Consider the following 23,411-nt stretch of genomic DNA (forward strand, 5'->3'; position numbering starts at 1 on the left):
TGTAGTCCACAGTTTGTACAGTTTTGTGTCATGTTTTTGTGTATTTATGGAGGATTGTCGTGTGGAGCGTGGGTGATGTAGAGTCGTGGGCGGAGCCTCGTACAGAGTCGTACCTCTAACTGTAAAGAGCGTTTGAATATGGTCCAGGAGAGATCACTAGATTATTCAAACATACACGGATGACTCTAAAGCCTCTGCTGACATTTTTTAAAGGAGCAGAGTTAGAACATGGGGGAAAGCTCCAAAAGTCAATTTTTCAGAAAACCTCATTTTTAAATAAAAGTATAAACTTTAGTCAGATTTTGGATCTTTAATATTTGTTTTATAGAATTTCTACAATCTGTAAATTCTCTGAGTCGTTTCATACAGAATTACAGGAGGAAAATACTGCAGTAACCTGAGTATTTGTGAGTACTCTGAGTATTTGAGTACGCTCTCTGTGTTTTACTGCATTAAAGTGTGAGCCACCAGATGGCGCTGTTGTCTGGACTCGTCTGTTTGCTCTTCGTCTGTTTCTCATGTAAATGTTTTTGGACAGAGTTTGTTTCTTTACTTTTCTCCTCAGAGGTGAGAGGAGCCAAATATTGTACTCAAGTAATAACATTACTTCAAAATATTACTCGAGTACAAGTACAAGCAGTACAGTACAGCAGAGGTCCAAGAAGTTACTCAAGTAAGAGGAAAAAAGTATTTGGTAAAAGTACTACTCGAGTAAGAGTCACTTAAAGAGTAAATGTGACATCTGATTTAACGTTTAAAGAGAAAGTGAATGTGAAATAAACATAAAATAAAGCACAAAATGTGTTTTTAAAGAGACACAACAATTAAACAAACTGAATCACAAACACAAATGTTCAGATCATTTCATAAAGTTACATAAAGTCAGACTCAGAGGAAGAGGAACCACATTTACTCGAGTAAGAGTACTGTCACTCTGTACTACAGATTACTCGAGTAGGAGTAAAAGTATGCTGCTAGAAAAGTACTCTGAAAAGTACAATTTCTTTAAAAAGGTTTCTCAAATAAATGTAATGGAGCTTTGGCCTCTTGTCTGAGTCTTATATGATTCTTGTACGATTCTTCTATGATTCTTTTATGATTCTTGTATGATTCTTACATGATTCCTGTCTGATTCTTGTCCGTGTATTCGTGGTTAGTAGTTAATCAGTTACTCTTTATGACTTTATCTTATCTTGACTTTGTTTTTGATCTTTGGACTTTTGTGTTTTATCTGGATGTGGGCGTGGTCTAATGCGGAAGTGTCGCTGCAGAGACAGGGCGCGTGCGGTGGTTAGCTCCGAGCTAAAGCTACAACCGCATTAAACCAGTTTACAGAATGTTTAAAAGACAAACGCTGAGCGTTTCTGTGAAAGAAGAAGAAGAAGAGGAAGAAGAAGAGGAGGACCAGGACCAGCGGCTCCAGCGCCTCCTCGACCCGCCTCTGAGCGCACAGGCCCGGCTCCACGGGACACAAGGTACCGGTCCTCTGCTCCAGCCGGAGCTCAGGCCTCAGGGGACCTCAGGGGACAAGACTCAGGGGGACAGACCTCAGGGGACAAGACTCAGGGGGACAAGACTCAGGGGGACAGACCTCAGGGGACAAGACTCAGGGGGACAGACCTCAGGGGACAAGACTCAGGGGGACAGACCTCAGGGGGGCAGACCTCAGGGGGGGGAGACCTCAGGGGGGCAGACCTCAGGGGGACAGACCTCAGGGGGACAGGAGCCTGTAGGTCTGAGGTCTGCCCTCTGCCCTCGTCTGTGTTGAATATTATTGGCTCAATGAGAAGAAACGACTAGAACACGATGAAGAACAGGACGGACTGAAATGAAAAATCTGTGAGATAAAAACGTAAATCATTTCTTATTTCATATCACATTTGTAAACGAAGGCTGTTTGTACAATGGGCTAACTCCTCCTCTTCCTCCTCCTCCTCTCCCTCCTCCTCTTCCTCCTCCTCCTCTTCCTCCTCTCCCTCCCCTTCCTCCTCCTCCTCTCCTCTGTCCGTCTTTATCTGTAGCAGAGACTCACATGAAATCACTTCACTACATGTTGGAGCTTTTATCAAATCTTAAATCAAACTCCTGAACACGACCACGAGCTCGGACTGACCACAGGCCGTGCTGTTTAAATCACTTTTGTGTTTTTTTTCTTGATTTTCAGATGATCTTCTGGTAGTTTGCAGTAGTTTTTGCTAATGTGGGAATCCTCTGATGAACATTCCACCACAGAAATGCATGTAGAACACCCCCAGCATGAGGTCACTGCAGAGTATCAAGACGTTTACTTCTCAATTAATCCAATTAATCTGTCACAAATTATAATCTCTGGAAAGAAAACTAATTATGAATGAAGGTTATGAACAAACCACTCAAAGTCCAGACTGTTACATCTGTGGAACCTGCTCCTCACCACAGCTGAAGCATAAAGTCTATTATTATTATTATCTACTATTACCATTTTCACTTCCTCTCCTGCAGGTGTTCAGATGGACCAGTCCAGATCTGAGCCCAGGGTGAAGGAGGAAACCCCAGAGACTCCACAGATTAAAGAGGAACCAGAGGAACAAGAGGCGCTCCCAGAGTTCACTGCTGTGTGTGTGAAGAGTGAAGAACAGTCCTCACTGCTTCAACAAGGACAAACTGAGCCCAGAGAGGAAGCACAGGGAGAGCTCTGTGGAGGAGCACGAGCACACATCAGCACAGCACACACACATGGACAGGTCCACTCACACACTCACCTACAAACTCACAACTCTTCAGACACTGACTGTGATGAAGAGCCTCCAGCCAGCACTTCAACTGCACACATGGAGACAGAGGCTGACCACAGAGAACACTACGACCAAGGACAGAGACGAGACACAAGTCCAACTGCTCACAACTCTAGGGAGAGGAAACACGAGTGCTCTATTTGCAAGAAAGCATTTACGACTAGACTTAACCTAGAAGTACACATCAGAACTCACACAGGAGAGAAACCTTACAGCTGTTCTTATTGTGACAAAACATTTGCCCAAAAGGGGAATCTCAATAAACACATCAGAACCCACACAGGAGAAAAACCTTACAGTTGTCCCTACTGTGACAAAGTATTTTCTCGAAACTCGTGTCTGAATGAGCACATTAACACTCACACAGGGGAGAGACCTTACAGCTGTTCGTACTGTGAGAAGATGTTTACAGAGAGCTCAACCCTCAGGAGACACATGAGGACCCACACAGGAGAGAAACCTTACAGCTGTTCAGTTTGTAAGAGAACATTTGCTCAACAAGCGACTTTAGATAAACATGTGATAATACACTCGGGAGAGAGACCTTTCGGCTGTCCGTTCTGCCAGAAGTCATTCACCTATAAGTCTGCTCTTGGTGTGCACATTAGAATTCACACAGGGGACAAACCTTACAGCTGTTCAAACTGCGAGAAAATGTTTAGAAGTAAATGTACCCTGGACAAACATATGATGATTCACACAGGGGAGAAACCTTACAGCTGTTTGATTTGTAACAAAACCTTTGCCTATAAGTTAAGTCTCGAAGTGCACACTCGAGTTCACACTGGCGAGAGACCTTTCAGCTGTTCAGTCTGTGAGAAAGCGTTTCTAGATGGATCTGCCCTGAAGAAACACGAGAGAATTCATTCCAGAGAAAAACCTTTCGGCAGTTCAGACAAAAACTGATTCTTGTAGTTTTAATCTATGTACTAATGCTGTTTCCTCCTCAAAAACAGACCTGGAGTTGTGTTTTGTTTCATTCACACATGTTTGAGTCACACTTTATTATTAGTCTGTAACATCTCCAAAGCTCAAAATGCTCTGTTCCACCTTGTGATGTCATCAAGTGGTAGTTTTCAAGTTAAGAGCTCCTTTTACCTTTAGTTCAGTGGAGATTGGCAGTTCCAGGACTGAAATGATTCTATAAATGAAGGTGTGTGGAGTTTAAAAACACAGTGGAGCACTTCCTGTATCACCACATGATGACATCACAAGGTGGAACAGAGTGTTTTCAGTTTGAGAGAAGAACTAAATATGCCATATTTGTGTTTTAGCCCTATAGCGTTGGATGCTATCGCCACAAATAGACTCGCGGTTGCGGCCTTTCCATTACCGTAAACTCCACAACCAATTGTGCTTCATGTAAATTCTCACGTCGCCCTCGAAGACGACCAATCAGAGCACAGGAGCCGCCAAGATTCTTCCAGTCAGTTATTTGATGCATCTAAGAAAAAATAAGAATGGATATGTAAAATAGAGGTAGTTGTGCGAAATAAAGGCAAAAGTACAGGCTGATACTTCCTTTAACATGATTTTTATGGTTAAAAAAAGAAAAAATGTCAAGGCGAGATATAATGGTCCATAATGTGCTCAGTCCTTAAAGGGTTAAACTTGTGTGAATGAAACAAAACACATCTCCAGGTCTGTTTGTGTGGGTTTGTGTGGGCTCAGAGTTCATGTGCTCGGGTTAAAAGTTCTCATTATATTCACACTTTCACCTTTGCGGAGTTTCATACAGAACTTTTTACTGTAAATCCAAGACTCTTTACAGTGGCACCATGCAGCTGTTCCCTCACGACACAGATCTCAGGGTCAGTAGGTCGTCTCATATCAGAAGAGTTTCAGTGTCAAAACGTGTGAACATTTCGTCTTTGGTTAAAGTGGAACTAATTTCGCCGTTATTTTGAGTAAACGGCGCCACCCACTGTCCGACTCGTGACGACAGACTCGCACATTCAGACCTAAACATTTAATCTCACACTGGGTTTTGATTGGGCGCAGGTTTGGAGCACAGGGGGTTTTTCACTTCGCAGCTGACGTCATCAACATTGTCTGGAGGTGTGATGCTAACTGTAGGCACTGCTCTGTCTGAAGTTCCATTTTATTTGTCTCAGTGGAGATCAGAAATATGACAGAAATACTTTTTTTTTTTAATCAGCATTTGGATCTAAAATGTGTTTTTTTAGATTGTTGTCATGGTAACACATTCTGAAGTGTAACGTTTTTAAGGCTGAGCAACGAATCGAATTTGAATCCACATCAAGAGTCTGTGATTTCTATTGTGATCAGTTTGGATGTTTTTAATCCAGACGTCAACAGCCAGGAGGTTTGGAGCAGACGGCGACGCTGGAGGAACAAATGTCACTGTGTTTGTAACATAAACTCTGATTAAAAGTGTCATTTATATTTACAAAATGAAAACTGAAGCTGTTTTTGAACAGACTTGAATCAAATAAAGTGATTAATCAATAGGAAAAAAAGTGCTATCATCTCTTTTTGTTTGGTCAAATGTCTTATTCCGGCTTAAATGTGTTTGTTCCTCCAGAGAAGACGCTGTAAAAACACGTCCAGAGGTTTGTGTCTAAGGCCGAGTCGGGTTTGTTTGAAAAAGACTCAAAAAATCACAGATTATTTCAGTCTCAGGACACGAGGCCTCGGGTCAAACTGAAGAAGTCTCTGTTGATTTGTTTTCGTGATACATTTTTATTGTGGAATCAATCACAGGCCTTTTCTTTGGTGGTAAAGTCATTTTGATATTTTAGCATCAGTATCGAGTATTGGTATCGAAAAAATACAAAAGTCTGAATCACTGCACTTTTCCATGTGGCGTTTCCTTTTAAACCTGATGTGTCACTGTTTGTTTTGATGCATTTTTTCAGCTGCAAATATCAATTTTGTCCTGTTTTTCTATGGAGGTTATCACATTTTAAGCCCCTGGGAGTTTTATTAACCTCCACATTCTGCTCTATAAAGTGTCATATTCTGTATTTTTATCAAGTTAAAATAAATAAAAAGAAATAAATGAATCAAACTAAATAAAATAAACGAAATAAATAAATCTAAGTACATAAATAAAGCAAAAATACAATCAAATAAATTAAATAAAAATAAATAAATAAAACTGAACTAAAACTCATCAAACACATCCAGTGGAGACTCAGAGCTAATGCTAATGCTAATGCTAATGCTAATGCTAAAGCAGTTTCATTCACGATACTGCCTCGATCATGCTAGTCGTTAGCTTGACTTTTTTATTTTTTATTTTACTCAACAGAAACAGTTAAAATTATATATGTCAGTTGAAACTTTATTTCGTCATTTATTTAAGTTAAATAGAGTTCGCACAGAAAGTTTCATAAAGTTTATTTTTATAAAAACACTCGTAAAATCCCACATCGATCTAATCACAAAACATGAGCCTCGAACCAGAACCTCGGTGTTTCTCTGAACTCTGTGGATTTTTTTATCAGTTAAATGCGCCGTTAACACCAACCATGCGCTCAGAGGGAAATGAAAATAAAAGATTTAAAGAAAAATAAAAACCGATAGCGTATTACATGTAGTTTGTCCGTGCATGTGTTGCCGTAGTGTTTGTGCGGAATCATCTGGGCATGCGCAGATCGAATTTTGACTCAAATTAGGGAATAACGAGCAGCACAGTTCTCTTTATAAAAATGTCTCAAATCCGCAGACTGAGAGCGCAGGTGACAGAGCGGCTGACTGCGGCTGCGCACGAGATCTGTGCGCTGTTTGAAAGAACAATAGCGGAGTATGAGGAGGAACTGAGCCGCTCCAAAGAGGAGAACCAGAGGAAACAGCGGCTCCTGGACTCGTTTGGAGACAGAGCAGGTGGGTCCCGGCTCTTCCGTCCTACACAGACTGTTCATGTTCTCCTCAGACTGTTCATGTGCTCCTCAGACTGTTCATGTTCTCCTCAGACTGTTCATGTTCTCCTCAGACTGCTCATGTTCTCCTCAGACTGTTCATGTGCTCCTCAGACTGTTCATGTTCTCCTCAGACTGTTCATGTTCTCCTCAGACTGTTCATGTTCTCCTCAGACTGTTCATTAGCTCCTCAGACTGTTCATTAGCTCCTCAGACTGTTCATGTTCTCCTCAGACTGTTCATGTTCTCCTCAGATTGTTCATTTGCTCCTCAGACTGTTCATTAGCTTCTCAGACTGTTCATTAGCTCCTCAGACTGTTCATGTGCTCCTCAGACTGTTCATGTGCTCCTCAGACTGTTCATTAGCTTCTCAGACTGTTCATCAGCTCCTCAGACTGTTCATTAGCTCCTCAGACTGTTCATGTTCTCCTCGGACTGTTCATTAGCTCCTCAGACTGTTCATTAGCTCCTCAGACTGTTCATCAGCTCCTCAGACTGTTCATGTGCTCCTCAGACTGTTCATGTGCTCCTCAGACTGTTCATGTTCTCACTCAAAGCACTTTACACCGAGGAACCACTCACACATTCACACATGTTTGAGTCACTTTATTATTAGTCTGTAACATCTACAAATGTCAAAATGCGACGTTCCACCTTGTGATGTCATGATGCAGTAGTTTGTTTGTGTGTTAAACTTGTGAGAATGAAACAAAACACAACTCCAGGTCTATTTGTGATGAGGAAACAACGTTAGAACAGATCAGAGAACAGTGTAATGTGGGCCCTTTAAATCCTGCTCCCATTAGAGTCTGGAGCCCTACTGACATTGTGATTGATTATTGTCTCCTGCAGGTGTCCAGACCCACTGGTTCAGCCCAGAGTCCAGAATCAACGAGGAAACCCCAGAGACTCCACAGATTAAAGAGGAAGCAGAGGAACAGAGCCTCAAACAGGAACAAGAGGCGCTCCCAGAGTTCACTGCTGTGTGTGTGAAGAGTGAAGAACAGTCCTCACTGCTTCAACAAGGACAAACTGAGCCCAGAGAGGAAGCACAGGGAGAGCTCTGTGGAGGAGCACGAGCACACATCAGCACAGCACACACACATGGACAGGTCCACTCACACACTCACCTACAAACTCACAACTCTTCAGACACTGACTGTGATGAAGAGCCTCCAGCCAGCACTTCAACTGCACACATGGAGACAGAGGCTGACCACAGAGAACACTACGACCAAGGACAGAGGAAAAGAGGAGAAAGAGGAGGAGGAGGAGAGACACTCGAATGCCCATTTTGCCAAAAAGGATTCACGACTAAACATAACTTGGAGATCCACACTAGAGTTCACACTGGAGAGAAGAGCTACAGGTGTCCCATCTGTCGGAGCTCGTTTGTACGGAAGTGTTCTCTGAAGGCTCACGCACGAATGCACCGTGAGGGAAACCTGTACCGCTGCTCCGTGTGTACAAGAGCCTTCCCCCAGCTCTCCTCTCTCACACAGCACTACCGCACACACACAGGGGAGAAACCTTACAGCTGTTCAGTCTGCAACAACAGGTTCACCCAGCATCACCATCTCACAGAACACATGAGAACCCACACCGGGGAGAGACCTTACAGCTGTTCAGTTTGTGGGAAAACATTTGCTCGATCGTTCACTCTTAAAATTCATCACAGACAGCACAAAACCGTCCAGGACGCAGGAGAGCGTTTGTCTGCACGTCGTGCAAGTTTGGCTGCTCAGAGAGAGGCTGAGGCGGTGCCAGAGACCAACGCCTCTGCCCCGGGAGGACTGGGACATGCGAGTGTGAACGCATCCACACACAGAGAAGCAAAACTCTACTGCTGTTCTGTGTGTGGAAGAACATTTTCACAATTATCCTCACTCACGCAACACAACAGGACACACACAGGTGAGAAACCTTACAGCTGTTCAGTTTGCAATAACAGATTCACCCAACAGCACCATCTGACTGAACACATGAGAATTCACACCGGGGAGAGACCTTACAGCTGTTCAGTCTGTGGGAAAACTTTTGCTCGGTCGTTCACTCTTAAAATCCACATGAAAACGCACCGAGCTGCACCCTGCAGCAGTTCAGCTCAGACTCTGGTTTATTCACCAAACTCCGGTCTGCTCCAGATGGACATGTGCCAGGAGGAGCTGGAGGACAGAAACATGTGAAACACCTCCTGAAACCTTACAGCTGTTTAAGCTCATAAACAAATGTCTGGTCAGATTCACAAAGTTCATCTTGTCTAAAGTTTAAAGGTCGTGTATCACACTAAACTGACTCCTGTAGCTTTAAGTCATGTTCTAATGATGTTTCCTCCTCAAACACAGACCTGGAGTTGTGTTTTGTTTCATTCACACATGTTTGAGTCACACTTTATTATTAGTCTGTTACATCTGCAAACCTCAAAACGCTCTGTTCCACCTTGTGATGTCATCAAGTGGTAGTTTTCATGTGAACTCCTCCTTTTACCTTTAGTTCAGTCGAGATAAGAGACAACTCCAGGACTGAAATGATCCAGATGATTCTAGTGAAGGTGGAGTTTAAAAACACAGTGGAGCACTTCCTGTATCACCACATGATGACATCACAAGGTGGAACAGAGTGTTTAAATCTGCAGAGTTTGTGTGTTAAACATGTGAGAATGAAACAAAACATGACTCCAGGTCTGTTTTTGAGGAGGTGACAATGATCAGAGAGTAGTGTGATATGACCTTTAAAAGTTTGTGCTTTATGTCACGTCTAAACTGTGCTCTGCTTCTTTCTCTAAAAAGATTTAAAGCTCCAGGCGTCTGAACGGGTCAAACGCCTCAGAGCGTCGGAGTGACTCTATTTTTCACCCAAGATACATCACAGAACAGGTTCAGTGTCTCTGCTGTGTTAAACTTTCCATCTGTGGCGTCACATTCAGTTTAACTTCAGTGTGAAATCTGAGAATGCACCAGAAGTGACTGGGGAAAAGACCTTACAGCTACTCAGTAAAACACTGCACTCTCACACAGGAGACTAACCATGCAGCTGTTAGATGAGCTGCTGTGTTTGCTCTGTTTGAGAAAAACCTTTCATGTGCCCAGTTTGTGACTAACACCAGAACACTGGGGTTAAAGTTCAGTACAAATGTAAAAGTAAAAATCTAAGGAAAAGAAAAAAGAAAAGACATGTTTGTGTCTCGTCTGTGACAAATGTTTCATCAACATTAAAGTTCAGTTTTGTTTTAAATTAAAATGTGCATAAAAGATACATGTATTTCAAAATGTTTATTGTATTTGTGTTTCTGTTCACTCTGGATCAGAACAACGAGGAACGAGGGACAGAAAAACCTCAGAACAAGTGAAGACTCCAAACTATAACAAAATATTTCCTGCAGAATCAGAACTTTTCAACCTAAATGTTTCATCTGTACAATGTGATTTTACAGTTTTAGCTTCTTTTTCTTAATAAAATGTGCAAATGTGTGAAAAGAGGCGCAGACTGAGAGCGCAGGTGACAGAGCGGCTGACTGCGGCTGCGCACGAGATCTGTGCGCTGTTTGAAAGAACAATAGCGGAGTATGAGGAGGAACTGAGCCGCTCCAAAGAGGAGAACCAGAGGAAACAGCGGCTCCTGGACTCGGCTCTCAGCCCACAGCTCCGGCTCCACAGGACACAGGGTGAGGATCATTTTATTTATTTATTTTTCTGTATTTATTTATGTATTTTGTTGTTTTAGGAGCCCGCGTGACACAAAAGGCTAAAAAAAACCCCTAAGTCTCATTTTTTTAAACTTTAAGTCTGAAGTAAGAAACAAACTACGACCCCACGTCACTGCGCACGTGCCCGCGTCACTGTGCACGTGCCCGCGTCACTGTGCACGTGCCATTCACCTCCACACAAGGAACTATTGACACTTTGCAGCTGACGTCATCAACATTCCTCTGGGGTGTGATGCTAACTGTAGGCACTGCTCTGTCTGAAGTGAAACAAGTCCCTCTCAAAGAGCACTACAGTCACATGCTAGCTCACATTAGCATTAGCATTAGCATTAGCCAACAGTTTTTCACCTTTTTGTGTAAAATCTCTTGAACAGGACCATGAGCTCAGACTGACCTCAGGCTCCTCAACACAAACTCTTACATTGTGTATTTTTTTCTCGACTTTTCAGACAATTTTTTAAAAATGCCACAGATTCAGGACTAAACGTGGAATTGTGATGTTTCTTGTCACAATAATCGTAAAAGTCAAATCTCTCCTGTATTTTCCTGGAGTTTAAAGACGCCGGACCTGATTTTTTCTGTTTTAAAAACATTAAAAACTGAACTAGTTCATTTTAAACAGTTTGCAGTGGAACAAAGTTTCTCCTCACTGACCTTATGCATCAGAACATCCTAATTATTCACAGTGATGAGTTTATAAGCTCTTTTCATAACTCTCAGGGCCAGAGCTAACACCAGCTAGTATGCTAACCGCAGTCTTCCTGATTATCTGACAATAAAACACTTTATACTCAGATACAGACACGGTCGACTTATCCGATTCTGATCTGATCTGTGACGAGTCCTGAGCCGCAGAGACTTTAGATTTAAGACGTTTGGGGGGAGCCAAAAGTATCGAACATCAGACACTAATCAATACTGAAGCTAGTATCGAAACTAGACTTATTTAAACAAATATTGATACTAAAAGTCCCATTGACAGAAATGAACCTTTCCTGAATCTGCTTGTACTGAACAAGGGAATCGGAATCGAGACTTTAGTATCAAAATTGGGTTTAGAATGTTAGTATCGTAGTATCATAGTATTGTAGTATCGTGGAGTTGGTTGATCTGTTTCACTGTTTGATTTTCTAACTTTTTGTTAAATCAACCTCTTGAATTGAAAATGGAGGCGTGTCAAACCTGGAGGCGGAGCTTGTGCGGTGAAAAGGGGCGGGGCCTGTTATTACATTTAATCACATTTATCTGCTCAAGTTTTAATATAAAAATTAAATCTTAAAATGTCTCTGTAATAAACACATTTTACTAATAACTAATAGTTTCATTAGTGTCACTCTTTGACCAGGAGGCGGCGCTCACGAGGACAGAGACCATCAGAGTCCAGTGATTTTTACAAATAAAGTGGCACAGTGGAACTTTTCTGCTGGAGGATACATCACCTGCGACTCCTCGACTCCTCGACTCCTCCTACTTTGGACCAGGAGGCCGTCACCTCCAGAAACACAAACTACATCATTTGGATTCCCACGATGCACCTGGGCCCTGACTGGCTCCGCAGAAGGTCGGCTGGTTCGGGTGTGGGCGGGGCCTCGCACAGCGCTCCTTTAAAGTGGGGACTTCAAATGTGGCTTTGGTTTGTCCGTTTTTCTGGTGAAGTTTATCTCGTGACTTCCTGGTTGGACACGAGCAGCAGATGTGACGATAAACGATATTTAAACCAAACCGTGAAACTGAATTATGTCTCCAAACGTTTTCTACAAATTTAAAATATTCTAAAAACATGAGATGCAACAAATAAACAAACAGCCCAAAGCGACGTGGGTTTTAGTTCATAATTTAATCTTTTGCAGCTCAAATAAACACAGTGATTGTCTCGACCCGGTGAGTCCAGGTCTGAGACAAAACGTCGAAATGACACAGATGATCAGATTCATTTTAACAAAAGACGCCTTTATTCAGTGAAACAAAGGGTTAAAAAATGACTTTCTTGGGCCTAAACTTTCTGTGTTTGGAGTTTTCTGTGTTGACGTTCCAGTTTAATGAAGCTTCCTCGAGGTGAACGGATCTGGAGCACGAGTGTCACGACAACGAAGGAGCGACTTCCTGCACTTTTGTACTTTTCTGTCCAGAGTTTATCCCACAATCTGCCCCTGACCTGATGTAAAACTCTGATATTTATCCATCAAAACAAATCAGAATCAGACAAACATGAAACCTGCCAGACGCACTTTAAGTTTAGGTTTAATTTAACAACCACAGCAGCTTTAAAGAAGTAAGTTCATTCATTATCGATAAGTCCTTTAAACAATCTCTGCTGCCTTCACAAAGTCTCAAGATCAACACAAAAAAATAATAAGAGGTGGTCGTAGTGGCAAATTAAATTAATTCTGTAATGTTTCCTCGTCACACACAGACCTGGAGTTGTGTTTTTTGTTTCATTCTCACATTTTTAACACACAAACCTGCAGATTTAGGTTGAGCTCTTCTCTCAAACTGAAGAAAACGCTCTGTTCCACCTTGTGATGTCATCATGTGGTGATACAGGAAGTGCTCCACTGTGTTTTTAAACTCCACACACCTTCATTTATAGAATCATTTGGATCATTTCAGCGAATCTTCAGTTGCCACTTATCTCGACTGAACTAAAGATAAAATGAGCTGTTAACGTGAAAACTACCACTTGATGACATCACAAGGTGGAACGTCATGTTTTGAGCTTTGTAGATGTGACAGACGAATAATAAAGTGCGACTCAAACACGTGTGACTGAAACACTGAGGTAACAGCGTTAGAACACGTGTTAGCTGTCAGTTTTGTGTCATACAGGAGCTTTAAATAACACAAAAGTTCACGTCCTCGTTCAAACCGACTCCTTCAGGTTCACTCCAGACACTTAAGTTCTTCAGACGTGAAAACAAACGCCTTAATCCGATTTTTGCTGCTCTTTTTTGTGAATTTTCTCGTGTCTGGTGAGATGGCGCCGCGTTAAGAAGCTGGCGTTACAAACTGAACACACGAAAGGTCTCTCTGCAGTGTGAATGGTCCTGTGCCGCTCCAGGTCCTGGTCGGAGAAGAATCGAGCGCCACATTCTGAACAGCCGAAAGGTCTGTCTGCAGAGTGAATCCTCATGTGCGAGCGCAGATTATCTTTACGGATAAAAGTTTTGGAGCAGACCGAACAGGTGAACTGCTTGTCTCTCGTGTGAAGCACCATGTGAAGCTTCAGGTGCTGTTTTAGGGTGAACTGTTTACTGCAGACTGAACAGCTGAAAGCCTTCTCCCCCGTATGGACCAAAACGTGCCTCCTCAGATTTTCCATTCGCCCAAACACCTTGTCACAGATGGGACACTGGTACACCGTGGTCTGTCCTCGCTCTTTACTTTCGTTTAACGCCTGGTTCAGTAAGAAGCTGAGCCGCTCCAGCGCAGCGCCGTCTCCCTCCTCCACCCGCGGAGCTGAACTGCTGCAAGGTCCCTCCACCATCCGGGTCCACTCCTCCTCGTTATCAGAGTCAGAGGGGTGTCCCATGAGTTTGTCCTCTGCTCCTCTCCACTCCTCTTCCTCTGCTCCTCTCCACGCCTCCTCCTCTCGTTCCCTCCTCTGCTGCTCCTCTGCTCTCCCCCTCTCCTCCGCATCCATCTCCTCCCGGTTCACCTCACTCGCTTTTTGGTGTCGAATAATAGTGTCCACAGAGTCCAGGTGAGTGACAATGTGAGATTTGAGGTTACTTTTCTGGATGAACCTCTTTTCACAGACTGGACAGCTGAAAGGTTTCTCTCCCGTGTGGAGCAGCATGTGTCGCTTCAGCTCCTGTTTCCTCCCGAGTTTTTTTTGACAAATGGGGCATTCGTGTTTGATTTTACCTTCGCCGTCACATTTTGTGCGGAGCTTCGTGACTCTGGACATGTCTGAGGACAGGCTGTGGACTTGGCTGTGGACCTGGTTGTGTTTGTCCGTTTCTTCGTCCGAGTTGTTGAGCTGTGTCGACCCCGCTGCCTCAGGCTCCCAGTCGTGGGTCCAGTCCTCGGGTTCTTCCAGTTCTTCCTGCTTTGGGGAATGTTGGAGCAGGTTCCTGGGGTCAGACAGGTCCAGACTGGGGCCGGCTCCCGTCCTCTCCGTCTTTATCTGGACGCCTGTAACAGAACGACAAACACTGACTTTCTTCTTTGCACCTTTCACATGTTTCATTTTTCAGGACTCCCTCTGTGACTCTAGAGCTGCACCTGTCCTGTCTCAGTGTCTCTAGAGCTGCACCTGTCCTGTCTCAGTGACTCTAGAGCTGCACCTGTCCTGTCTCAGTCTGGACACAGAGACGCCACATGAGCTGTACAAATACAGAAATAAACCTGAATCTTCACCAAAAACTGAACTTTCTCCAAGTGTTTAATGCACAAACATTAAACATTTAATGTTTGTGCATTAAACAATCTTGACGTGTTAAACCCGCCTTTACCCGCTTGAGCCCGCCTTAACCCGCCTTAACCCACTTTAACCCGCCTTAACCCACTTGAGCCCGCACACCCAGACACCGCGCCGCACTTACAAAACAAAGACAATTTAGTCGTAAAATGACGTTTATTTGTGTTAAACAAATGTCGGAGCATTGAGCCGTTTAAGAGTCACATCTCAAACTCGTCATAAACTTTGTTCAGGTGGAAATGTTTTTAAATGTGACATTTTCTCACGTGTTTGTCTTTAGTTTTAAACAAACACATCTGTAAATCATTATTTTACATTTTGTTCAATGTAAACAACCATTTTTATTTTAAACTGCTGAACAGGTCCAGTGTTTTCCTGTTCAAAACTACAGAACTAAAGTACACAGCAGTGGGCGGGGATAGGGGGTAGGTGAAAACAGACATTTTCTGAGCACTCAAGTCTCAGGACGATGCAGGACAGCACAGGGACACAGTTATGAAAAAGTTAATTTGACAAATGTACTGTTCAGTACCAGCTGCAGTTCACTGTGGGACTTTCTTTTTTTTATGGGTCTTTTTGTGCTTTTGGAAATAAAACGGCGACGAAAACGTCATGTTACAAACTGAACAGCTGAAAGTCACGTTCCTGCTGTGTACGATCATGTGACGCCGCAGGTTTTTCTTCAGACTGAACCTGACGTCACACTCTGAGCACCCGAAAGGTCTGTCTCCAGAGTGATTCTTTATGTGCCGCCCCAGATTATCTTTACGTTTAAACTTTTTGGGACAGACTGAACAGCTGTAGAGCTTCTCGTCTGTGTGGATCGACACATGAGACATGAGGTGCTGCTTCAGTCTGAAGGACTTCAGACAAACTGAACAGCTGAAGGACCTCTCTCCAGTGTGAGTTAAAGTGTGTCGTTCTAAATGGTCCAAACGTTGAAATGTTTTCTGACAATGAGCACATCCAAACTGGGCGTTTACGCCTCTTTTATGAGTGATGCTCGGACAGGCCCCTCCCCCCTCCAGACACCTCCACCTGCGTTTAGAGCATTTACTTTGAGCCGCTGCAGCAGAGTCACGTCTGAGGGCCTCTCGTGCGTCTCGGGGTGAGCTCATGGTGGTTTCTGAGGCTCCTCCTTGTTCACTCTCGCCTGGTTCTGCTCCTTCCCTCTCCTCTTCCCTCGCCTCTTCCCTCGCCTCTTCCCTCGCCTCTTCCCTCTCCTCTTCCCTCTCCTCTTCCCTCGCCTCTTCCCTCGCCTCTTCCCTCGCCTCTTCCCTCTCCTCTTTCCTCTCCTCTTCCCTCTCCTCTTCCCTCTCCTCTTCCCTCTCCTCTTCCCTCTCCTCTTCCCTCTCTTCTTCCCTCTCCTCTTCCCTCTCTTCTTCCCTCTCTTTCCTCTTTCCTCTCTTCTCTTCAGCTCTGTCTGGGTCTGAGAGTCTGTGAAAACGCTGCTTTCTTTTCTTTCTGTTGATGGAGCGTTTGTTCATTCTGTCGTTTCCGTGCGATGAGTCGATCGTGCTGATGCCGTTCGAGGTTTGGGTGACTGTGTTTTGGTCGAGCGTCGGAGTTTGGTGATTGGCTCCTCTCTGTCCCTCTGTCTCCATGTGAACAGGCTCCTCCTCCTCGTCAGAGTGGAGGTCTTCACTTTTCACAATAACAGATCTGACCTCAGGGCTCGTCTCCTCCTCTTTAACGTCCGACTGCTCCTCGTGGTTCTCCGTCTGTATCTGGACGTCTAAAACAAATTAAAGACGTTATTTTAAGGTTATGAACCTTAACCCCACGATCTCAGTCTGATTCTGTCACAAAACATTGGCTACTTGGTTAAATGTACTTTTTAAAAATCTTTCTCCCGTGTCCTAATGCTCATCTACGGATGTTTGAATAATCTAGTGATCTCTCCTGGGCCCTGTTCAAATCCTCCTTACAGTTAGCTGTACGAGTCTGTACGAGGCTCCGCCCACAAGCCGACATCACCCACGCTCCACACGACAATTCTCCATAAATATACAAAAACATGACACAAAACTGTGTTGTGATAGTGCTCTGAAGGGGGAGGGGCTTAGCACAGAGAGCAAAGAGAGGAGCGACTCAGAGCGACAGAAACTAAAGTGAAACGTGTTAATCTGTTGTTTTGGGTGAATAAAGCATTTTATAAAATGTAACACACTGATCTAAGTTCACTCCGCACACTCCGCACTAGTGGTTCTTGACGTGGGTTCGGTGAGTCAGTCTCGGGTTCGGCGCAGGTCAAGACACACACACACACTCATATGATTCGTGGACTGCGAGCGTCTCCAGACATTGTCCCATTTCAACCTCTGATGTGTCCATTGAAGAACCGCCCGACTTAAATGAGCCGTTTGAACGGCATAAAAACATAAAACGACATAAAAATGAAGAAAATGAACAGACTTTGTTGTGACAATGACATGAGTGGCCAAAGTGAAGCCCTGTGTTTCTGACCTGGTCTCAGTCTCAGACGTCACGCTGCAGTAAATATTCATTATTTCAGGGGTCGGCCCCCGCGGCTCCGGAGCCGTATGTGGCTCTTTCGTCCTTATACTGCGGCTCTGCGTGGCTTGGGAAAATAAATTTCAAGTATTTAATTGAAGTGTATTTTATTTGTGTTATTTTTTTTTATTGTAGTTTAAATTGGAAGATTATTGTGATCGGGAAATATTAAAATACAACATATTTACAATATATTTTCTTATTTTTCGTTGATCAAAATAAATGTCACACTCCAGGAACAATGTTAAAAACAAACACACACACAGACACACACCGACACACACACAGACACACACCGACACACACACAGACACACACAGACACACACACAGTCGTGTGTAAAGACACAGCCCTGGTTTTCAGACGCTGTGCACAGGGTCAGGAGCAGGAGGATCTTCTCTGATGTAACTGTCGCCCGTCCCTCCTGACGCACTAATAAACTCGTCTGTAGGTGAATAATGAAAATACTGAGAGGAAATGGCCACATAAATCTATTTGATGTTGTGACAAGTTTATTCTATCTGTGCTGGATCTGCTCTTGTCTCTGCGATGACGTTTCACGTAAAACACATCAGACACGACGCACAAAAGTAGAGCCAATGAAACAAAACAAAAGTCTGTGGAGAGATTTTTAACAAAGGAGAAACAGCCAACTGAGGAGCCAGAAGAGGAGACTACGACCTCCAAGAAAAAGGAAGTTAAATTTAAGAGACAACACCAGGAGTCCAACTTAAATCTGTCTCCACAGGTGAGTCTCACAGAGTCGGCTCTGTGGAACATGAGGGAAAAACAAATGAAGCGATGAAACCTTCAAATCTGCTTTGGCACATGGAGAATAAGCACCAGGATTAAAAGATAAGACTTTAGAGTTTTGGGTGTGGGTGTCTTTGTCTCTCGTCTCCTCGATGGCTCCACCTCATCCCAAAGACACTAGTGCAGTTCTCCCTCTGATGCAGCGAGTGGTGAGTTGTATTTTTTATGCACTTAACTTATTTTTTCCATATTTATCTGCCACATGTCGAAGGCTTATACATGAAAATAAAACTACATTATTCCGTTACATTATTATTATAATTATACACAGTGTTATCTTCATTTTAGAGTCAAAAAGTATTTGTGGCTCCGTGTTTTATTTTCCGTGAAAACTGGGTCCAAATGAGTCTTTGTGTGTTAAAGGTCACGACCCTGTAGGGTGATGGAAATGAGGTGATGGGTGTGTGTTAAAATGTTAAAAATAATAAAGAGCATAAATATAATAAGTACATTATTGAAATACATAAGGTTCAAAACTTAAATAATTTCAGTGTTCAGTATAAAAAAGGTCATGTCTTTGTTAAAATGTGTGTGTAATTTGTTGAGTTCATGCATTTTATTGGTTTTATTCTTTGAACACAGTGATGTTAATGCACGGTTCATTTTGTGCACCAGTAAAACACACATGTGTTGAATTTGGAAAAAAAAATATATATATATATATTTCAATAAACAAGGGTTTGGTGAATGTGCAAATGAAACTGGTGGGGTTCAGTGCCTCCAATTAAGAAACACATCTCTATAGAGTCTACACTATAGAGTCTACACTATAGAGTCTACACTATAGAGTCTACACTATAGAGTCTACATTATAGAGTCTATAGAGTCTATAGAGTCTACACTATAGAGTCTATAGAGTCTACACTATAGAGTCTATAGAGTCTACACTATAGAGTCTATAGAGTCTACACTATAGAGTCTATAGAGTCTACACTATAGAGTCTACACTATAGAGTCTATAGAGTCTACACTATAGAGTCTATAGAGTCTACACTATAGAGTCTACACTATAGACTCTATAGACTCTATAGTGTAGACTCTATAGTGTAGACTCTATAGTGTAGACTCTATAGACTCTATAGACTCTATAGATTCTATAGACTCTATAGACTCTGTGTACAGTTTAGGGCCTGTATTTTGCGCGTGTATTTTTCGTATTTTCTTGTATATTTCGCGTCTTTGTCGCGGTCGTGACGTCCACAAACAAACACTTTAGACACGAAACTCAAATCTGATCAACAAAAACTCAAACGCGTAAAAAGTCTGACCCTGTGTCCCGTGGAGCCGGAGCTGTGGACTGAGAGCCGAGTCCAGGAGCCGCTGTTTCCTCTGGTTCTCCTCTTTGGAGCGGCTCAGTTCCTCCTCATACTCCGCTATTGTTCTTTCAAACAGCGCAAAGATCTCGTCCGCAGCCGCAGTCAGCCGCTCTGTCACCTGCGCTCTCAGTCTGCGCCTCTTTTCACACATTTTACACACGGCACTTAGCTTTAGCTTTAGCGCGGAGCTAACGGGAGCTAACCGCGGACACGGGGCGTAAACCACGCCCACAAACACCGCCCACTGGGATGGCCCCGCCCACAAACACCGCCCACAGAGACTGAACACACAACATAAACACACAAAACACAACATAAACACACAAAACACAACATAAACACACAAAACACAACATAAACACACAAAACACAACATAAACACACAAAACACAACATAAACACACAAAACACAACATAAACACACAAAACACAACATAAACACACAAAACACAACATAAACACACAAAACACAACATAAACACACAAAACACAACATAAACACACAAAACACAACATAAACACACAAAACACAACATAAACACACAAAACACAACATAAACACACAAAACACAACATTTACACAAAACACAACATAAACACACAAAACACAACATAAACACACAAAACACAACATAAACACACAAAACACAACATAAACACACAAAACACAACATAAACACACAAAACACAACATAAACACACAAAACACAACATAAACACACAAAACACAACATTTACACATTTACACACAAAACACAACATTTACACATGAACACAACACAAAACATTTAAATACAAACACAGAGTAAACACAAAGGATTCAGAGTATTTAGAGTATTGAGAGTATTTAGAGTATTGAGAGTATTTAGAGTATTCAGAGTATTCAGAGTATTTTGTCGTGTTTTCAGGGCGAGTAGACATAAGTTGTACTCAGGTAAAAAAGTTACTTCAAAATAATATTACTCAAATAGAAGTACAAAGTAGTGGCCCAGAAGTACTCAAGTATTTAGGGAAACTACTTAAGTAAAAATAATTTGCAGTTAATGTGACTGAAGGACCAAACATGATCATGTACAGAAGTTTACTGCGTCCCCACGGCGTCCCCACAGTGTCCCACGGCGTCCCCACAGCGTCCCACGGCGTCCCCACAGCGTCCCACGGCGTCCCCACAGCGTCCCACGGCGTCCCCACATTAATATCAGTCAAACACACAAACTTTATTTAAGTAAAAGCTTCACACTTTTGTAATAATAAATAAAATGTGGTATTTTCAAACAGACACAAAAATGAGACAAACTGAATCATATTTAAGGAGCAGAGCAAGAAACAAACATTAACGACATGTGACCAAAACATTTACTCGAGTAAGAATACTGTTATTATTTTACTCAAGAAGGAGGAAAAGTTTGGCAAAGAATGTACTTGAGTATTTAAAGTTACTCGAGTACGACGCACCTGTGATGAAGTGTAACACAAATAAAACTTTATATAAATGACTCTTTGGAGGTGGAGACACATCCACCCGGTCGATATAACTGAAACGCTAAATGGGCGTCCCCCAGGGGTCAGTGTTAGGGCCCTTTAATTCAGCCTCTGTTAAATACTCAAAAAAACAAGACACCTGCAGATAAAAAACTCCACAGATAAAAACTCTTCTTTGTCTAAACATTCGCAAAACAAAAACTAAATTATTTTCCAAAACCAACACAAACAATTCATCCTCTGACATTTTTATTAAAAAGGAGACGATTGTTATGAATTTAAAAATCATGGAGTCACCTCAGACTCAAACCTAAATAAAAAAAACATATGAAGAACATGACAAACTTGAGACGTATTGTCCCCGGTCTCTTTAGTGGACGTCCTTTTCCCACTTGTCCTGTTGCTGGGGACAAACTGAGGAAACTGTTGTTGGACGTTTAGAGTCGAATAAACGACACAAAGATGTTTGATAAAAGCCTCAGATGCCCCGTCACCGTGGAGATCACAAACATCTGGGACAGTCGTGAAAAAGACTCGATTCAAAATGGCTCCAGTTTGAACTTTGTGACCTTTACTTCTACGATGTGGCGTCCACAGACTCCGTACGACCCCTGACCTTTGGATAACGGCTTTTTTTCAGTCAAGTCTGGACACGGTGGAACCTGCAGCCGACTCCATCACGTCACAATCTGCTCATTTTAACACGTGGAGCTTTGTGTCCAGAGTCAGATGTTTGTGTTTCAGGCTGTGGACGTGAACGAGCCCCGGGACAAACTCTGGAACAACACGTCAAACGGAAACATTTATGAAAAAAACATTAAATAAATAAAAGTAAACATGTTCTAATCATCGACAGAAACGAGCTACAAAACTTAAAATAGTTCACACATTTTTATTGTCGACTCAAAGCTGAACATGCAAATTTACATCAGACACAAAACAAACACTAAAGTTTAAAGACACAACATCCTCAGATAAATCAAGTCTCAATAACAAACAGAACATAACAAAAAAAACACATTTCAAATATGAACCGGACGACGTGGAATTTACAATCGATACCGATATTATCATTATTATTACTCCTTGTTACATCACACACCTGTGTGTGTCATGTTCTGAGCAGAGCCATCGTCTGAAACAACCACACACCAGGGGCGGAGCCAGGCAGGTTTGTGGGAGGAGCTAAAGGTGAACACATGTTAATTTAGAGCAAACTTTTTCCTCCAGTGAACGAACAAAATGACGACAGAGACACTCGTTTCACCAGGTACAAGAAACTGAGTAAATATTCGAGCCGTGACGAGCCGTAGATGGAACAGACACTGATGAAACATTAACCGCTTCATTTATTACGCCACAAAGTGCCTCAAATGTAGTGATCCCCTGTGATGGAATTCTGCTTTTATCGTCTCATTTTGAACTATGAAGTTTCCATTTGAACGTTTTTATTTGAGTTTGGACGTGTTATTAAAGTGGGGCCAAAACTTGGGGGGGCATTGGCGCTTCTAGGGGAGGCTAGTATCCCCTCAAGCCCCGCCCCCTCAAGCCCCGCCCCCCTGGCCTCACCCCTGCCACAAACTAAAGTTGTAATCACCTTTACAAATAAACTTTTTCACTTTTGTAAAAATAATCTCCATATATTAGGACGGGCCATGGATGGGCCGAGGGCGGGCCGAGGACACAGTTGCTCTCTGGACTTCCTTTGGTCCAGTCTCGTCCGTCATGATGTCACTGTATAAACTGTATTTTTGGGGCTCAGTATTTAAAAGTGTGAACAATTTCTTTGCAATAGTGAAGAGATTTTTGTTATTTTTGTGTCATAATTTGAGACTTGACCTGTAGAATAAATAACTTCTTTTGCTCTTAACTAGTTAAGCTCAGGCCTTTTATGAAGTCGTTTTATTAAAACTGGGTTCACTGGGATTCTCTTTGTGTCACTGCCATGAAGTCGTTTCAATATTATCGTTTATCGCTCCACTGAGAGTAAGAGAAACTCCCCGAGTTCAGATGAGCGTGACTGACAGGTGGATTAGCCAATCAGGAACAGGTGTGGTCTGAATATGAACAAATACAGCTGCTTATGAGGAAAAAAGAGTAAAATATCATAGGGCTGAAAAATCTGACGGATTTCTGTAGAATCAAAGTGGATCAAGAAATGTGACTTTGTTTGTAAATGACGACTGACCAATGAGCTGCTTCGTTTCACTGAAATAAACAAATCTGATTGGAAGGTCACGTTTGGCTCTGATTCGAGGTGCGACAGAGTGTGAGGCCAAACAGATATCCCTCTATACGAACACCACACGGAACATTAAAATACGCCGTTACCATGGAAATCCGCCATGTTTGTGGCAGCACTGCAGCACTCTGAGGTATATCAACCAAAACAACTTTAGAAAGTCAAAAGCACCGATAAACTGCTGCGTCAGCGCTGGTAAACACAACTATGTCTCTACAGGATCAGAGAACATTTGAGTCAGCGCTAAAGCTAGTGATTAG

General features: G+C 42.7%; 3 protein-coding genes across 3 annotated transcripts; 2 read left to right on the plus strand and 1 right to left on the minus strand.

The window, feature by feature from the left end:
* The first annotated feature begins 1,250 nt into the window (after positions 1–1,250).
* On the plus strand, positions 1,251–5,247 carry LOC117370428 (gastrula zinc finger protein XlCGF52.1-like). The gene is made up of 2 exons (XM_033965881.2): positions 1,251–1,475; positions 2,482–5,247. Exons 1-2 carry the CDS (start codon positions 1,337–1,339, stop codon positions 3,678–3,680), a joined length of 1,338 nt encoding a protein of 445 aa, XP_033821772.1. The 5' UTR covers positions 1,251–1,336; the 3' UTR covers positions 3,681–5,247.
* A 1,201-nt stretch (positions 5,248–6,448) lies between these two features.
* On the plus strand, positions 6,449–9,282 carry LOC129456179 (zinc finger protein 135-like). The gene is made up of 2 exons (XM_055221209.1): positions 6,449–6,623; positions 7,511–9,282. The coding sequence occupies exons 1-2, from the start codon at positions 6,449–6,451 to the stop codon at positions 8,842–8,844; spliced, it is 1,509 nt and encodes a 502-aa protein (XP_055077184.1). The 3' UTR covers positions 8,845–9,282.
* A 3,019-nt stretch (positions 9,283–12,301) lies between these two features.
* Positions 12,302–19,627, minus strand: LOC117369949 (gastrula zinc finger protein XlCGF57.1-like). The gene is made up of 2 exons (XM_055221200.1): positions 19,380–19,627; positions 12,302–14,498 (listed from the first exon to the last, which is right to left on the minus strand). Exons 1-2 carry the CDS (start codon positions 19,576–19,578, stop codon positions 13,288–13,290), a joined length of 1,410 nt encoding a protein of 469 aa, XP_055077175.1. The 5' UTR covers positions 19,579–19,627; the 3' UTR covers positions 12,302–13,287.
* Positions 19,628–23,411: the final 3,784 nt, after the last annotated feature.

This window comes from Periophthalmus magnuspinnatus, chromosome 4 (assembly GCF_009829125.3).
Source record: "Periophthalmus magnuspinnatus isolate fPerMag1 chromosome 4, fPerMag1.2.pri, whole genome shotgun sequence".
In the NCBI taxonomy this organism is placed as follows: Eukaryota; Metazoa; Chordata; class Actinopteri; order Gobiiformes; family Gobiidae; genus Periophthalmus; species Periophthalmus magnuspinnatus.

Excerpts from the sequence above, each read along its gene's own strand:
- LOC117369949 (XM_055221200.1), bottom strand. The coding sequence starts at position 19,578 with ATGTGTGAAAAGAGGCGCAGACTGAGAGCGCAGGTGACAGAGCGGCTG. Across the intron at positions 14,499-19,379 it reads CCGGCTCCACGGGACACAGG|GCGTCCAGATAAAGACGGAG; the intron begins GTCAGACTTTTT and ends GTTCTGTTACAG.
- LOC129456179 (XM_055221209.1), top strand. The coding sequence starts at position 6,449 with ATGTCTCAAATCCGCAGACTGAGAGCGCAGGTGACAGAGCGGCTGACT. Across the intron at positions 6,624-7,510 it reads CTCGTTTGGAGACAGAGCAG|GTGTCCAGACCCACTGGTTC; the intron begins GTGGGTCCCGGC and ends TGTCTCCTGCAG.
- LOC117370428 (XM_033965881.2), top strand. The coding sequence starts at position 1,337 with ATGTTTAAAAGACAAACGCTGAGCGTTTCTGTGAAAGAAGAAGAAGAA. Across the intron at positions 1,476-2,481 it reads CCGGCTCCACGGGACACAAG|GTGTTCAGATGGACCAGTCC; the intron begins GTACCGGTCCTC and ends CCTCTCCTGCAG.